The 17,814-nt window shown below is 39.6% G+C and overlaps 1 protein-coding gene across 2 annotated transcripts in view; it reads right to left on the minus strand.

Annotated features, from left to right (window-relative positions):
• Positions 1-8,316: 8,316 nt before the first annotated feature.
• Positions 8,317-17,814, minus strand: part of C8H11orf58 (chromosome 8 C11orf58 homolog) — a 28,521-nt gene continuing 19,023 nt past the window's right edge. The window contains exons 3-6 of one of the 2 annotated variants that reach the window (XM_049714303.1): positions 15,656-15,814; positions 11,710-11,770; positions 10,094-10,203; positions 8,317-9,369 (exon numbers count right to left, since the gene is read on the minus strand). In XM_049714303.1, coding sequence (XP_049570260.1) covers positions 9,139-9,369; positions 10,094-10,203; positions 11,710-11,770; positions 15,656-15,814 — 561 coding nt within the window. In that variant the 3' untranslated portion in view covers positions 8,317-9,138. The remainder of the gene's footprint in view (positions 9,370-10,093; positions 10,204-11,709; positions 11,771-15,655; positions 15,815-17,814) is intronic. The other variant, XM_004285519.4, reaches the window with a different exon arrangement.

A 17,814-nucleotide genomic window follows, 5' to 3' on the forward strand; every position in this document is an offset into this window, starting at 1 on the left:
TTGTTGATTTGTAGGGGTTCTAGATGTAAGCCTGTCTTAGCCTGGGCTACCCCTAGAAAGCAGAGCCTGAAGCAAGGGCTTGCAGGCAGAGAGTTAATTTGGGAAATGATCCAAGGAACAGAAGTAGAAAGGAAAGGAGGGGAAACCAATAGAAGCACGCCTTCTCAAGTTGGTCACTGTTGTGGGAAACTTGGGCTCATTCTCGTTGGGACCTTCTGAAGAGCCATGTACAATGTTCCTCAAAATTATCCACCTGTGTTATAAAAGAGAAGAGCATTTATCTTCTAGCTCAGGGCCCCCCCTTGACCAAGGGCTCCCCATGGGGTGTTAAATCCCTCACATCTCCAGATCCCACATGTGTGACTGATTCCCATAGGAAGCCCACGCTGGGGCAGCTAAGAAGCCCTGGGGCATCATGTGAGAGGTGTGGCTAAAATGAGATCCTACTGCAGTAATACCTAGAATAAAATGGGTGCCAAGAGGATGTGCAGTGGAGCATGAGGAATATCTGACACATAGCCTCTTATAGATGATATGCCTTGTAAATGTCTTTTCCCATCTGGGCTTGCCTTTTCACAGTGACTTTCAATGAATAGACATTACTAATTTTAAGGTAAGCAAGTGTTTAAGTCTTTTCCTTTGTAGTTTGTGGTTATTTGCATCTTGTTCAAAAAGTCTTCCTGTACTTAAGTCATAAAAATCTTCTCCTCTGGTATTTTCTAGGAGCTTTCTTGTTTTACCTTTCACAGATCTACAATCTACCTGGAACTGGTTTTTAAGTAAGATGTGAAGTGGGCATCAGGTTTCATTTTTCCACATAGATGTGCAACTTATTGAAGAATCTATCATTTCCTTCCCACTGCTGTACAGTGCCATTTTGTCATAATCGAGTATATGTATGAATCTCTTTTTCTGTTCCATTGTTTGTCATTGTGCCAATATCGCACTATTTTAATTAGTGGAGCTTTATAGTAAGTGTTGACACACAGAAAAGCAATGTGTCTCTCTTGTTCTTATTTTTCACAACTATCCTGGCTATTTTTGGTCTTTGCCTTTCCTTATAAATCTTAGAACAAACATGTCAAGTTTTACTCCCCATCCTCCATTGGATTTTTTCTTCTATTGAGACTACATTGCATGTAGATTACTTTGGAGAGAATTACATCTCTACAATATGCGTGTCCTAATCTATGAATATGATAAATTCATTTATTTAAACCTTTAAATATTTCTCTCCAAAATATTTTATAGAAAAAAATAATTCTGCTTCTAGCAATGGTAGACAAGGATGCTTTGAACCAACTTTCCTACTGAGAACAAATGGAAAAGGAGGCTAAAATATTTTTGAAAATACATATTTGAAGGCAATGGAGAGCTAGTAAAGCTGCGAAAATTTATGGAGCCAAGATCCAGAGGAAAAATAGGAAGCATGAGGTCAACATTTGGTATCACTTTTCCTCCTGAAGTGAATTGTCCATTCCAAAAGCTGTTGGCTGTGAGAGCCTGAGCTGTTTTTTGATAGACTGTCCTAGTCTCACTATGTTTGTGTACAGCTTAGGAGTCAGTCAAGGACCCAGGGGAGTATCTTTATGTAGATTTGGGGGCTCTACAGCTCTCTCACGTCTGGTACTCTTCCCTCCAAATTGCAATCTCTTGTCAGCCCTGTATGCTTGTCTGTTTCTTCCACCCAGCGAGTCTGCCACCTGTTTGTGCTTGTTCGCTTTACTGTGGTTGAAAAATGACCTCAGGGAGAAACCTGGGTGGAATGTGGGACTCATTGCGTGTGCTTCCCTTTCAATGATTAGAAGCCCTATATGGGTTGGCCACCACGGATTTCTTCACCTTTATTCGTGAAGGATATTTTCACTGGGATAGGATTGTAAATTGGTGATGGTTTTTTTCAGTGCTTTGAGGATATCATTACATTGTCTTCGGGCTTCTTTGGCTTACGTTGAGAAGTTAAATGTCTTATTCTTGCACCCTTAAAGTTAATGTGTCCTTTTTTCTGTCTGTACTTGTTTTCTTCTTTTCTTTGGGTCACAGCTCTTTCACTGTTGTATGCCTAGATGTGATTTTGTCTTTATCCAGCTTAGGATTTGTAGATCTCAAATCTATGTGTGGGTATCTTTTGTCAGTTTTGGAAGATTCTTAACCTTTATCTCTTTGAAAATTGATTTTCTCCATACTCTCTCTTTTCTCTTTCAGGGACTCCAATTATATGAATTCTAGCCCTTTTTTCTCTCTTTGTCCGTTCCTGGGAAACAGTATCTTATTATGCAAGAATCCATTACATCCATGTGAAAAGGATTTGACAAATCAACTAGCATTTCTCTTACTGAAATGCTTTTGCCACTCGAATTTCCCTGTACTAAGCAGCAGTGTCTGTCTCTGACATAACCCACAAACCTTCATGGAATTGGGACATGGCCACCTTTTGTTTCAAGGACATAGGGCAAAAGGCGTGGAGGATTTTCCTGGTTACAAGGTTAAATATTTAAGGTTATAGGCTGCATTATGCTAGTCCTCAGTGGCAAATTCTGAGTGACTGAGGCACCCACATGCTCTTTGATAAAAATCTATTTGTGATATGCAGGACCCTCTAACACACAGGCCCCAAGGCAGGAGCCCATCTTACCTGGGTCTAAAGGTAGGGTTTCTCAATCTCAACACTACTGATATTTTGGGCGAAATAATTCTTTGTTGTGAAGGTCTGTCCTGTGCATGGTAGCATATTTAGCAGCATACCTGGCCTCTATCCTGTACATATCAGTAGCACCTCCCAGTTGTGACAAGCAAAAATATCTCGATATTGCCAAATGTTCCCTGATGGGGCAAAACCCCTCCTGGTTGACAACCATTGGTCAAAGGATGGTACTCCGGACGAGAAAGACCCACTTGAAACTTAATACCAATGGCCTGCTTTGTGACAGAAAGCACATCACCGGTTTACTAGAGACATAGGTGTGTGCACCTTTGACTTTGGCTGTTTGGAAGCTCAAAGCTAAGTTTCGTATTTACTACATTAACTAACTGTGAGCCTGTTTTCAGGACTGATCTTATTTCTAATATAACAGTCTTTTAGGAAATGGCTTCACCTAATTTGAAAAGACCAGCAGGTAAAGTGTCTCCATATGAAAAAGCCTTAGGAGGCAACATCTTGGTACTGGTAACGGCACAAGAGGCACCATTTTCAGTAGTGCAAGTTAGGCTACTTGAGGCCAGCTTTGAGGGCAGGTTTTGGGAGTTGGGGAGAAGAGGGAAGGCATTGTTGGGTAACTGTGGGTGGCATATCTTGTGGGGAGCATATGGGAGGTATTCCTTTGCTTTTTCTCAGGCCTGTAGTAATTGTGGAATGCTTTCTGAGAGTGGGGTAAGCAGCTGAAGTTCAGAAATCAAATGAGTAGGGGTTCAAGGCATAGTAATTTGGGTATTAAAAGTTAATGTGTACTTCCGAGTTTGGAGACAGAAGAGTTAAGTCCTTTCTCTCTTCTCTTGAAAATCACCCAGAAGCAATAAGGAGAATGAGAAAAGGAAGTTGACTCCAGCTTCAACGAAACTAGGAGACATCTGAAACTCTTAACTCTAAAATGGGTGAAAGAGCTGAAAAAGTAGTAAAGGTCAAAGGAGAGTACAGGGGGTATGCTTGCCTCTGCAGGATCTGAGAAACCTAGCTAGTGTCTTCTTAAACGTGAGGCTATTTGTGAGACAGGTCTGTTAGAGCAGCAGGGAAGCGGTCCCCTGCGATGTGAAAAGCCATTTGGCATCTGATTTCACTGGCAGAGCTACAATGGTTCACACACATAACTCTGGACCATGATAAATTTTTCTGCCAGCTTGACCTTTCCCCTTCATGAAAACCCTGCAACACCTGGGAAGAACTTCATTTAAAGACGAGTCATCTGTTTCCCCATCCAGGTAAACAGAAATTCCTCTCTTCCAAGAGCTCATTTCTGACTCCTCTCATATACTACATCCAATCTAGAATCTAGTTCTCATTACTTCCACTATGACTACCCTAGTCCGAGCCCCTCTGCTCACCTAGAATCTTGCAATAATTTCATAATTGTGCTCTCCATTTTTCTAGTTGACTCCCTACAGCTGCCTAAGCTTTGTTAGATCATGTCACTCTAATAAAAACTCTCCAATGTCTTCTCACTCTCCTTAGCATAAAATCCAAAGTTCATGTCACAACTCTAATGATCTTATTCCTGCTCTCTCTTTGAACTCATCTCACAACCCTCTGCTGCCCCTAGCTTTATTATTCATTGCATCCCTTTACCTTGTTTTAATATTTATAAAACAAATGATATATATTTGTTTATTGTTTGTCTCCCCTCCACCAGAGTGTAAGCTTCATTAAAGGAGGGACTGATTTTGTTTACTGCTGTATTCCCAGTGGTTAGAACAGTGCCTGGCACATAGCAGGTGCTGAGAAAATATTTGCAGTTGACCAAACAATAAAAAAGAACTGGCACAGGGTTTGGAGGAGGATATAAAAATAGAAAAGGATCAAAAAAAAAAAAATACATGGCAGGTGAAGAGCACTCACCAGAAAAATGTTGCCTCAACAGATAGTTGAAAACTATAATCAAAGATCTCATGACAACCTTAATATCTTAACATCTCGGTAAAGTGCCGACATCAGAAATACAAGAGGATATGAGGAAACAGAAGAAACATGAGCTGGCAGAATTCAAGGAAAAAAATTACATAATAATCATAAAAATGAATACAAAATTGGAATGATAGTATACAGTGCTCAATCACGATGAGAAAGCATAAAAATAAAAATGACATGGAGATAGGAGATGTAACATGCACATAATTGGAGCTTCTAAAGGAGAAAATTTCTATTTTCTATTTTTATAGATGAAAGCACTGAGAAACCTTGCTCACATGAAGTCAGTAATAGATTTTAGAAACATCACTTAATCCTCTGAACTCTTGGAATTTAGGCCAAATATCATAGTGATCTTTCTTCAAATTGTATGTCTAATGAATCAGCTGACAATCCAGTTCTCTACCAATTTTATTGAGGGCATGTAACTGGAAACTACCTGACTTGCAAAAGGAGTCATTCAGACCTTAACATCAACGTTTCAAATTGTCCCTTTGTTTGGAGGCTTTACTCCTTAGGGTAAACACAGTGAGTTTTGGGATGGATGAGAGGTATTTCTTTTTTCTAACGGGTGAAGGGTTACAGTGAAAGGAATAGTAGTTTTCAGAGATCAATTTAGAACAAGTACATATGAATGTACAGTGTTGGGAAATTGATTCTGTTGAACCCCTTCATGTATCCCAGGAGTGTGTATTCATTTGAAGACTACTGGCTAACAATGCCAAGCAATGCTATCAGGTCAAGCAAGGAATGAATTAAAAAATATGGTTTAGGAAAATAAGAATTGTTGATTTGATCAAAGTAGTTTTCAATACAGCTGTATTAAAGTTGGGTAGGGCTTCCCTGGTGGCACAGTGGTTAAGAATCCACCTGCCATGCAGGGGACACGGGTTGGAGCCCTGGTCCAGGAAGATCCCACATGCCATGGAGCAGCTAAGTCTGTGTGCCACAACTACTGAGCCTGTGCTCCAGAGCCCACGAGCCACAACTACTGAGCCCGAGCGCCTAGAGCCCATGCTCCACAACAAGAGGAGCCACCGCAATGAGAAGGCCGCGCACCACAACTAGAGAAAGCCTGCACACGGCAATGAAGACCCAACACAGCCAAAAGAAACAACAATAAAAAAAAAGTTGGGTATAAGCTATATTGGAGTGGATTGAGGGAGAAGGGGATGGTACTGAAGCAGACAGTAATAGAAATGTTATTAAAACTGAATATTGAAAATGTGGAGATAGGATTATAGCCGAAGTGTATGGTATCTAGGAAAAATCTTTTTTAAAAGATGTGAAATACCTAGGGACTTGGGGAGAAATGTTGACAAAAAAAGGATCAACAGACTAAGGGAGAGGTTGAAGACTCCTAAAACAAGATAATCAAAAGTACTAGGTTCACAAGATGATGCAAAGGGTTAACAGTAGTTGACATTTACTGAGCTGTTTATCATCAGTGTGCTTAAACTTTTTAACTGTTTCAACTAATTCTCACAATAACCATACAACCTGGTTGCTACTGATAGTCTCATTTTACAGATGAGGATAGGAGACTCAGATTTAATTATGCCCAAGGTCACTGAGTTTATCACTAAGTTAGTAGAGCTGGGATGTCACCTAGAGCATTGGAGCACTTCTCCACAGGTGTCAATTTAGGTGGAAGTTCAGGGAATTTCTGCCTGATAAAATCTCTTTAATGTACGCCAGAAAGCAAGGACATGTTATAAGAGTGAAGGAGAAAAGACAGGGTCACAAGTTTGAGAAGAGAAGTTTTCAACAGTTAAGAACAGGAAAAGAGTTGATGAGAGGTAACAGTAAGGATAACATGCAGTGTTGTTAATTAACACTTAGTAATATTGATTTGTACAGTTGGTGGCCTTTCTCCAGAAATAATCCATAGGGAATTGGATACATCTAGGGCTGTATTTTCCAGAAAGGTTATGACACTGGGGAGGGTTATTTGGGATACTGACAACAGTGACACTGAATTGACAGATCACTTAAAAATCTAGACAGGGCTTATGGAACTGGTGAAAACAGACTGATAATGACCTGATTTGAACTTGTGTAAAGGAATACAACTGTTATGGTCAGAGGTGAGGTTTCTACATTTGTGATTTCAGAGGTAAAGTTGTTTTGGGATATTGAAAGTAGCCAAGATGTGGCTGCTGTGGAGACAAGAGTAATGGAACTAAAGCCCTGTAAGTGGCCACTGATGTCAACCAGGTAGTTGCAATTTATTTCCTCAAAATTTACTCAAAGAATATGACCTATCTTTCTGCTCTCAAACTGTTGTTTTATCAGAACAGCAATCACTTCAGACTTTCTTCTGTACCTGCAATTCATCCGGATTTAAAAAATTAGATTTGAGAAGAGGATTTTTACCTATCAATACACACAAAATTGGAATCTGTGTTCCTGAAAACCTTTACAATAGAAAGATCACTGGATCACTGGTATAGTCAAGCACTTGGGAGAAGTGTATTTCAGGTAAGAAATTATCAATAGTAAGAAAAAGTTGCCACTCAACTTTCCCCTCAATAGCATGTTTCACTGCCCCCCAAAAAATGTGTTTTCCCTTATGGTACTTCAGTAGGGATATCAAAATGCCATGGCATCTCTCTTCCTTTAATCCTCCCACCACACACACACAATTTGATAAGGAAAAAAAAGCAAAAACCAACCCAATGTTCATGCTTAAAAGACAGCCATGATATTTAATATGGTGCTGGGACACTAGGCCACATGGACCAACAGACCTAAATTTATTCCAACCCTGAATTTTGTTAATGTCCAATAATATATGAATTGGAATGAGAATTTCTTTCTCTGAAGATGAAGAAAAAAGGTCTTCCAGTGTAGTTATTTTAGAAGGAGGCTCTTCTATTTACATATAAGAACCAAGACTTATAAATAACCAAGCATATTTAAATAAACTGATGAAAATACCTTTTAAAACATAATACTGGTCTCTCCCTCTTCCATTCTTAAACATATATCAGTCTTCACTTTCTACTTAAATTAGTTGTAATAAGCAACCCTACAGACTAGCTATTTGACAATCAGTGGCCAAACTGAAATTTGAACAAAGCCAAACTTGTTTAAACCAGATACTATTTGTTAAATGTTACACATTCTACTAGTCACTGACTCAGTATTTTACTATATAGGGTAGCACCTATTATAAAACAATGTGAGACATAAGAAAAAATGAAATGTTGGGGGTCTGATACATGAAAAAATTTCAGGATGGATTGCATAATCCAGAAATCGCTTGTTCTATTTGCTACATTCCTCGAAAATTCTAAACTTCAAAATGACACAGGAATTAAAAAAAAAAAAACAACACATTAAACACATACTTAAGTATCTAGATGTGTAACAGTTCAGCAAACAAAAAGGTTTAACTCAAAGCCTTTGAACATGTCACTTAAACATTAAGATTTTGAACCCAATTACTCAAAGATCATTGACTAGCCCATAATGCAGTTTGTGCTACTCTGCTGTACAAATTAACCACATAATAACAGTCAGATCTTACTCCAACAGAAGTGGCGATAAAATCATACAGCAATACTCCTTTTTGTAATTAGATAATCAGGATAACAGCACTGGGATAAAATGAAGAGAATATCTTGTTTCAGCTTCTTGTTCAATAAGCCTATTCCTCATTTTCAGATAATGAGGATAAAGGTATCACAACCACATATGAGAAACTGCTTTCTCTTTATTTAGGTGTTAGGAAGAAAATTAACTTTGGTCACATATTACCTTAAAAAAAAAAATCCAGTTTTACATATTCCTAAATAGATAGGACCAAATGATCAGAGAAAAAATTTCTTCTGTAAAAACTGGCCAATTTTATCAAAAATCTAACGTACAGTGTCATTCAAATTATGTGAAGACTGCTTGGGATCATAACATTCCAAATATATGACAACTGCAACTCCATCCTAACCGGTGTGAAAAGTATTTGCTCTCATGTTCCTTTGGTCCAAAAGAGTAGAGCTGATTCAGTAAGAGTAAACTAAGTACCTAATCTTTTGCCAGCATTAATTTAGATTGTTACTGGCAGCAGAAATATCCATGGTGAATAGTTCTACTATAAGAGAGTATAATAAAAGAATATTTTTATGAACACATCACAGTACCAGATAAACTTTTATAAGAGAGAAACATGAAGGAACAAAAAAAGATAAACAGCTACCACACAAAAAATACTGTTTCCCCCGTAACTGTATTTGAAGGGGTAAAAAGGTAGTATTAGAAGTTTGATGATGCTAACATGAAAGGAAGTTGAGTATTGTATTTATTTCTTATTTTATACAACTCTTACTGTTTACAAAAATGGTTATAGTCATGCCCATAAAAGTGTAACCCATGGCATCTGAAAGCAAACACTCTTTGTAATTATTTAAAAGGGCCTTTTTAAAAATTATAATACAAAGGTCTGTGCTCTATAAGCAGTCCTCCACTGTGCATTATAACAATAAGGCTTACTTTTAATACAAAGACTAAGTGTTTGGGAGTTATGAACCACTGGATTTAACAAACATCATCTTATAGTTGCTTTTTGCATCTTTTTTGTTTTTGGGATCCTCCACTTCATCAGGGTGCTCAGTAGCTTGGAGTTCTTCAGCAGATTCTTCTTTCTCTGACTCTGAATCACTTTCAGAGTCATCTGGACTTTCAGGATCAGGTGAATCATCATCATCATCATCATCTCCAGCCACATCACCTTCTCCATCATGATCATCTACCTAAAAACATCAATCAACAGCTATTAAAATACATTATCCAGTATAAAAACTGGAAAAGACCCCAAAATTTTTGTCTCACTCCCTAGCCATTAACAGTTTAAGATCAGAGGCTGCCTAGGGAAGAAATAAGGACTCAGGCACCTCCATGTGTTTTATACCCTGGGACTTGAGTAGGATTTTGGTTTAAGAAAGGGCTCTGAAGACCACTCACCTTCTCCCCTCCCCCCTAGTTTGAAAATAATATATTATTATCTTCCTGATGGAAACAGTATTATTTTAAGTAAATAAGGCAAGTTAACCACTGATCCATGGGAATATTTAAACAGTTATCAATGTTTTGCATATTATATTACTTTGGAGTAATGGACCAATAGTTATTATATGAAAAGAGATGATGTAGGAAACAACCAAGAAAACTCTCCTGAACCGGTATTTACATGAAATATTTCATGTAACTTGTATGTTGTTCATGCCTACTTAAGATGTGCCCTAATGATTATCTAAGCAGAATTTATATTAAGCTAGTATCAGAAAACATATTTCTAAAACTGTCAAAAATATCTATTCTCATTATCTACAAAGACCTAGTTTGGCATGTAAAAATGTAACTGCATAAAGAAAGCCTTCTACATAGGGTTCTTGATCGCTAGAGTAATTTAACACAAATAAATGATAATCAAATTGGAAATTATCTTCCCACTTAATGAAAATACATAATTACTACCTCACTGAAGCCAAGTCCACAATGTCGTCGATATCTTCCTGATAATTTACTGTCCATGCTTTGTTGATATTGAGACTCCAGTTCTTCGTTAATTTTCTTGTCTTCTTCCCCTGTATGTCCAGTGTACTTTGATTATGTTTCAGTCAAATTAATAAAAATATTTGATTACACAAAAAACCCACAATACAGATGCTATTATATTCAGGGCTGATTTCTCTAACTGTGACTAATTTTACAGCAAATTTTGTGGATGGGTTTATAAACCATAGGTAGTTACCCAACAGATAAAATAATTGAAGGATGTATTTATGATTACTTCTTTAGTAACCAACCCCCTGAAGCACAAGTTGTTTATTAAAGATGAAAAACTTAATTTTTCCCATGTAATAATTCAAACCAGATACAGGAATCTCAGAACTGCTTAAGTTTACATATTGTAACTATTAATTACTAAGAACTTTGGGCATGATGTTTTAGTTTATTTATAGTCTAATAATGGTTCTCCTGAAAGTTTCCTCCTAGTCATGCAGAAAAAATCCTCCAACAAACAAAAGCTTCTGTCTTTGAACAGAAATAATGAAAAGGCACACAATTCTGTTTAGAGAATGGCTAAATAAAATGTAAAATGACCTTGGAATGGCTTCCCTTTACGCCTTTCTTTGCATATCAGTTTACTGCACCAACATAAACTTATTTGTAATTTTATCATGCAACATTTGATATATAAATTATTTTTAACATATATTGTTATATATATAACTTATGAAGCAGAATACTAAACAACCACCTATAAACTTACCACCCAAGAAGCAGAACATTACCAATACCAGTGAAGCTTTCTGTACGTGACATTTTAATTTGTAAATACAAGAAGAATTTCATATTTTAAAAGAATGAATGCAACAGTTAAATATATTTCCATTCTGCCAAAGCTCAGGGACTCTTTTGCCTTTTGTAGCAGTGCAAATCAATTTGAAATAACTGTTCAACACCAGAAATATAAAATGCCTATTAATTTCTAATGTCTAAGATTAGGGCCAATTTTAAATGGGATAAAACTTTTCAGCAGACTGAATTCAAATCCAAATTCTAATTCATTTTCTGTTTTTACTTTTAAAGTTTTTCCCCCAAAATTAAAAGAAAAATAAATTTCTTCAGGCATTCCAATGAGTTTATACTCTTCCAAGATTTCAGAGCAAAACTCAGTGAATAAACTAAAAACCAGTATAATATGCCAACTATAACACTGTATATTAAATAATTTACAAAATACATGTAAACTCTAGTTACTATAGTTGGCAAGATGAGGCATAAAACCTCACTATAATTAAAATACTACATGTTGTGAGTTAGTAAAAATGAAGACAGAAACTGGTTAGTTTCTTGGTTAGAATATCATATCGATGTACATATACTCAAATCTTTTATGAAAGTATATACTAACTGTTAAATGATATACGTAACATGTTTACATATACTACATATATTTCTAATATTTATTAATCATTAGAACTAATCAACAATTATACACGAAAGTTAGAATCTCCCAAAATATGTACAAATATTTCATATTCCAAATTTAGCACCTCCACTTTAATTATATTTTACTTTCTTACCTGTTCGGAAGTGAGATGTGGATTTGTGATCTCCTATAACAAGACGACCAGTATGTTCTTTCTGTAAGAAGGCAGGAAATTTATTAGAATTTGAGACCACTAATTCAACATAATTATTAAGTGTCTACTATGTGCCTGACAATATTCCAGGCTTATGGGATACAGTGAAGAAAAAGAACTAAATTAAGATCCCTGTCTTTATGGAACTTACATTCTTGCATGGATAGGGATGGGGAGGGGACACAAAATCAGTAAGTAAATTACAGTATGTTTGAAGGCAGTGTAATTACAATAAACCAAGCAGAGGAAGGGGATAGAAAGTATGTAGAGTTCAAGCTGGAATTTTAAATGGGATAGACAGCTAGAAAAGTGGATCAATCTAAACATTTTCTTTCCTAAAATGCCAGTAAAATGAGTTGCTTTGATTTTTCCACCTTCTCTTTCTGATGTCTCAGGCATATATCATGGAAAGAAAGCAAATGAGATTTAACTGAATAAAAATAATAGATTTATAATGAACAATGTGATCAAAATTTAAAATATAAAACATAAAAATAACCATTACTATTTAACAACATACTACAAATAGCTAGCTCATTACTTTTGACTACAATAAACACCCACTTTCAAACTATCAAAAAGCACAGAACTTAAAACAATTTAGTTCTATAAAACATAAAAATAAATCTGACTCAACTAATTGGTAATTAGTTACCAACTAATCAGCTTACATAATTACTCTCAATTTATCAGTTCCAATCCACTCTTCATGGTTCATATTTAGTTTTGAAACCAAGCATGAGCCTGTGGGGCTCCCGGGCATGGAAGCCTTTCCGTGTCCCCAGTTTCTTGTTTATAGGGAACAGACTCCAGCCTCCGTGACACTCCCTGAGTTCCAAAGGGCAGATTTGAACTGTTGCCATGCAGAGACAAGGGAGGAGCAGTCAAGAAACAACAGTGTAGCCTTTGGATAGGGTCCTGGTTCTGCCTGAAGGGATACACATAACAATGAGTTCTTTACAGAACGAAAACCCCCAACAAATGTAAGATGTTAGCATTCTTTATCCCAGATTAAAAGGAACCAGAAAAGCTCTTCAAGAGACCATCTGAGGCCAGATTAAAGGAGTCACAGAAACTCATCAGACCACCTGAAGCCAGGCCCTGCACACACCCTGATCCTTATCAGCAACCCTGCCTTTGAACCACTGCTATAAAACAACTCACCAAATCCCTCCAGGTCGGGACACACAGTTTTGAGAGGTACTGAGTCTGCTGTGTCCCCCTTTGCCTGGCAGAGCAATAAAGCTGTTCTCTTCTACTTCACCCAAAACTCTGTCTCCGAGATTCAATTCCGTACTGGTGCACAGACACCGAGTTTTCGGCATCAGTTTCACAAGGTTAATAAAGTGTTTGGGAGACTGGCCAAGATGGCAGAGTAGAAAGATCTTGAGCTCACCTCCTCTCACGAGCACACGAAAACCACAACTATCTGCAGAACAGCTATTGATGACAAAGACTGGGAACCACCAGAAAAGATCTTCTACAACTAAAGACATAAAGAAGGAACCACAACAACCTGGATATAATCAAATTCCATACCCCTTGGGGTGGGTGATCCACACACTGGAGAATAATTACACTGCAGAGGTTCTCCTACAGGAGTGAGAATTCTGAGTCCGACATCAGGCTCCCCAGCCCAGGGGTCTGGTACCAGGAAAATGAGCCCCCAGAGAATTTGGCTTTGAAGGCCACTGGGGCTTAACTGCAGGAGCTCCACAGGACTGGGGGAAATACACTTCACTCTTCGAGGGAGCATACAAAATCTCACATGCACCCGGACACAGGGCAAAAGCAGTAATTTGATAGGCACCTGGGCCAGACCTACCTCTTAGTCTTGGAGAGTCTCCTGGAGACACGGGGTGGTAGGGGGACTGTGGCTCACCCTACGGACACAGACACTGATGGCAGAATACCGGGGAACACTGTTGGCGGCTGACATCTTGGCTTATTAGTTCCAAGACCTTATCCCACCCAACAGTCTGTAGGTGCTAGTGCTGGGACTCCTCAGGCTAAACAACTAACTGGGCAGGGACACTGCCCCACCCCTCAGCAGACAGACTGCCTAGAGACTTACTGAGCCCACAGCCACCTCAAGATATGCCCCCTAGACATGGCTCTGCCCATGAGAGGACTAAGACCCAGCTCCACCCACTAGTGGGCAGACACTAGCCCCTCCCTCCAGGAAGCCTGCACAAGCCTCTAGAGCAGCCTCACCACCCAGGGGGCAGACACCAGATGCAAGAAAAATATGATTCCTGCAGACTACGGACCAAGTCTGCCCACAGCAGGCCAGACTGTGCCCACTAGCAGGCCAATACAACCTTCAGGACACCCTGGACCCCATAACCAACTGTGTCAAGAACCACCTCCCAACCCCAAATCTTATATGTGCTCTGGGATCCAGGGGCCCTGCAGCCAGACTCCAGGAACCAGCTCTGACTACCCAGTTGCCTCCAGAATCCGGCTTAACCTGCCAATGGGTGGGCAACAGCCCCAGAGTCTTCATGAACCTGACTCTGACCACCCAGCCAGCACTAGCCTTGGGGCCCCCTAGGGTTCTGCAAGCAGTCACTTCATGACCAGGGCCTGCTGAACAGCAGCCAGCAGCATCCGCACAAGGCAGGGCCTGGCAACCAACCAAGCCCACCAGATCACCCACATAGTCAGGCCACCACAACAGAAGGACCCACACAGCCCTCTTAGGAGGAAACTCTAGAGCATATAGCTTAGGTGGCGAGAAGGGAGTGCACTGCTGGGATGCATAGGACACATCCTAGAGGGCCACTTCTCCAAAGTCAAGAAATGTAACTAACCTACCACATACATAAAAATACCAACTTAGACAAAATGATGTGGCAGAAGAATATGTTCCAGATGAAGGAACAAGATTCTACCTGAGAAAGAGTTCAGAATAATGATTGTAAAGATGACCAAAGAATTTGGGAGGAGAATGGATGCCAGAGCAAGAAGTTAGAAGTTTTTAACAAAGAGTTAGAAAATTTAAAGAACAACCAAACAGAGATGAAAAATACAATAACTGAAATGAAGAATACACCAGAAGGAATAAACAGTAGACTGAGTGATATAGAAGAATGGATCAGTGAGCTGGAAGACAGAGTACTGGAAATCACTGCCACTGAACAGAAAAAAGAATGAAAAGAAATGAGGACAGTTTCAAAGACCTCTGGGACAACATCAAGCACACTAATATTACCATTAAAGAGGTCCCAGAAAGAGAAAACAGAAAGAAAAAGCCTGAGAAAATATTTGAAGAGATAATAGCTGAAATATTCCTTAACCTGGGAAAGGAAACAGTCACTCAAGTCCAGGAAGTGCAAAGAATCAAGGAACACACCAAGACACAATGTAATCAAGATGACAAAAATTAAAGATAAAAGAGAGAATATTAAAAGCAGCAAGGGAAAAGCAAAAAATAACATACAAGGGAATTCCATAAGGCTATCAGCTGATTTTTCAACAGAAACTGCAGACCAGAAAGGAGTGCCACGATATATTTAAAAAAGTGATGAAAGGGAAAAACCTACAAGCAAGAATACTCTACCTAGCAGAGCTCCTGTTCAGATTTGATGGAGAAATCAAAACTTTTACAGACAAATAAAAGCTAAAAGAATTCAGCACCACCAAGCTAGCTTTAGAACAAATGCTAAAGGAACTTATCTAGATGAAAAAGAAAAGGCCACAACTAGAAACAAGAAAATTAAGAAATGAAAAAGCTCACAGACAAAGGCAAACATATAGGAAATAATCCAAATGCAAACCAGTAGGGAGGCTGACAGACAAAAGTAGAAAAATTATCTGTATCTACAATAAGCAGTTAAGGGATACACAAAGCAATTAGATATAAAATATGATATCAAGGGCTTCCCTGGTGGCGCAGTGGTTGGGAGTCCCCTACGTCGGGTCGTGCCCCGGTCAGGGAAGATCCCACATGCCGCGGAGCGGCTGGGCCCGTGAGCCATGGCCGCTGAGCCTGCGTGTCCGGAACCTGTGCTCCCCAACGGGAGAGGCCACGACGGTGAGAGGCCTGCGTACCGCGCAAAAAAAAAAAAAAAAAAAAGATATCAAAAACAGTAATTGTGAGGGGAGGAGAGTACCAACGCAGGATTTCAAAAATGCATTTGTAATTAAGAGAGCAGCAACTTAAAACAATCACGTATACATATAGACCGCTCTACAAAAATCTCATGGTAACCACAAACTAAAAATCTATAATAGATATACACACAAAATTATCCACAACACTAGAGATAGTCATCAAATCACAAGAGAAGAGAACAAAAGGTTTTCACCTACAAAAACAAATTCAAAACTATTTTGGGAGAGGGAGCTGTGTAAGAGGAAAGGTTCTCTAACCCCAGGAACCCCCTTCACCAGCTGGGAAAAATCAGCCAGGACAGAAAGTGAGCTTCACTGGCTCAGAGGAGTGCAGCAACAGGCTTTAGGAAGGCAGAACAAAGAGAGACCAGCACTGATGGTCCTGGCCACCTCGCTCTACTTACTCCCCAGCCTGAGATGTGTGTCTGCTGGTGCGAGGGGGCTGGGTGCTAAAACTCAGGCTTTAGGGGACAGACCTGGGGAGAGGACTGGGGTTGACTGCGCGGAGACAGCCAAAATGTATTGGAGTATGGCCCAGGCCACAAGGTGTGAGCAGGATAATGCCTGGGTCTACCATAGAAGCCCCACTGGTAATGTGCTCATGAAGGGAGGGTCAGGACCCCACCACAGCAGCCTCATTCTCTTTGTGCTCACAGTGGGCACAACTCTTGACTCTATGAGCTCTGCTAGTAGACAAGCCCTGGTGGTTGCCTACACACAGAGGTGGGGCTGAAATATGAGCTGTGTCCAGCCAGCAGCTTTGAGACTTTGGCAGATTTATGCCTCTGGTGCCTTTGTAAGCTCAGCACCTGGGGGACATCCAAGCAGATTATTGGTGCTTCTGTGATTAGGGCGGGTCCAGGGCTAATTCCATAGCTCCCACGGTGGGTCCAGGTGCCCGACTATGGTGGGTCCTGGTGCCTGACTTTGGCAGATCTGCACTGGTTGCTTTCTGATAACTGCGCCTGAGGGGCATCTGGACCAACTGACTGCATTCCCACAGCTGAAGCGGGGCCAAGAGCAGTGCCAACAACAGTGTACTTTGTGAGTACTCATGACAGGTGACAGGAGACACCACAGAGCATACTTTTCAGTGGACAGCTCCTGGGAAGAATACCCAGTGGCTCCTCTCCCAGTGGGAGCACTCTAGTCCCATCTACCTCACATTGCAGTTTAGCAACGGATCTGAGTGCTTTTACTCCAACACCTGGGGAGCAGACCCTGCCCCTGGCAGGGCTGTGACAGCTACAGAGCAAAGTGGAGGCCCCTGTTCAACATCCAGTGCAGGCTCTGGTCACCACAACACCAATCACACCCCCTATCAAGGGGAAAAGGGCAAGCACACATTGAGGAAGGACGTGGCAGTCATCCATACTAAAAACGGCCTTTGCACCAAAAATATTAGACTCATTCAGGCTACACAGGGACATTCCCACATAAAAACAGCCCTTTAAGACCACAGTAGATAACTGTTTCTCCTAAAGTCATAGAGTCAGAGAAACAAGTAAAATGAAGAAACACAGGAACTGCTCCCAACTAAAAGAACAAGAGAAATCCCCTGGAAGTACAAACGATGAAACACCTCTCCAGTCTACTAGACCCCAAGTCCAAACAGAAGGTAATAAAAATACTAAAGGAATTAACAAAGACTATCAGAAGAAATGCAGATCACTGTTACAAGAAACTAGAACTATAAAGAGGAGCCAATTAATATTAGAAAACTCATCTGCCAAGACAAAACTTGAGCTAAAGGCAATAAATAGCAAACTAAATAATGCAGAAGAGTAAGTGATCTGGAAGACAGAATAATGGAAATCACCCAATCAGAACGGCAGACAAAAAGACAAGTGAAAAAAAATGAAAGCAATATACGAGACTTATGGGATAAAATAGAGCAAGTCAATCTACACATAATAGGATCCCAGAAGG

The sequence above is a fragment of the Orcinus orca genome, chromosome 8 (assembly GCF_937001465.1).
Source record: "Orcinus orca chromosome 8, mOrcOrc1.1, whole genome shotgun sequence".
NCBI lineage: Eukaryota > Metazoa > Chordata > Mammalia > Artiodactyla > Delphinidae > Orcinus > Orcinus orca.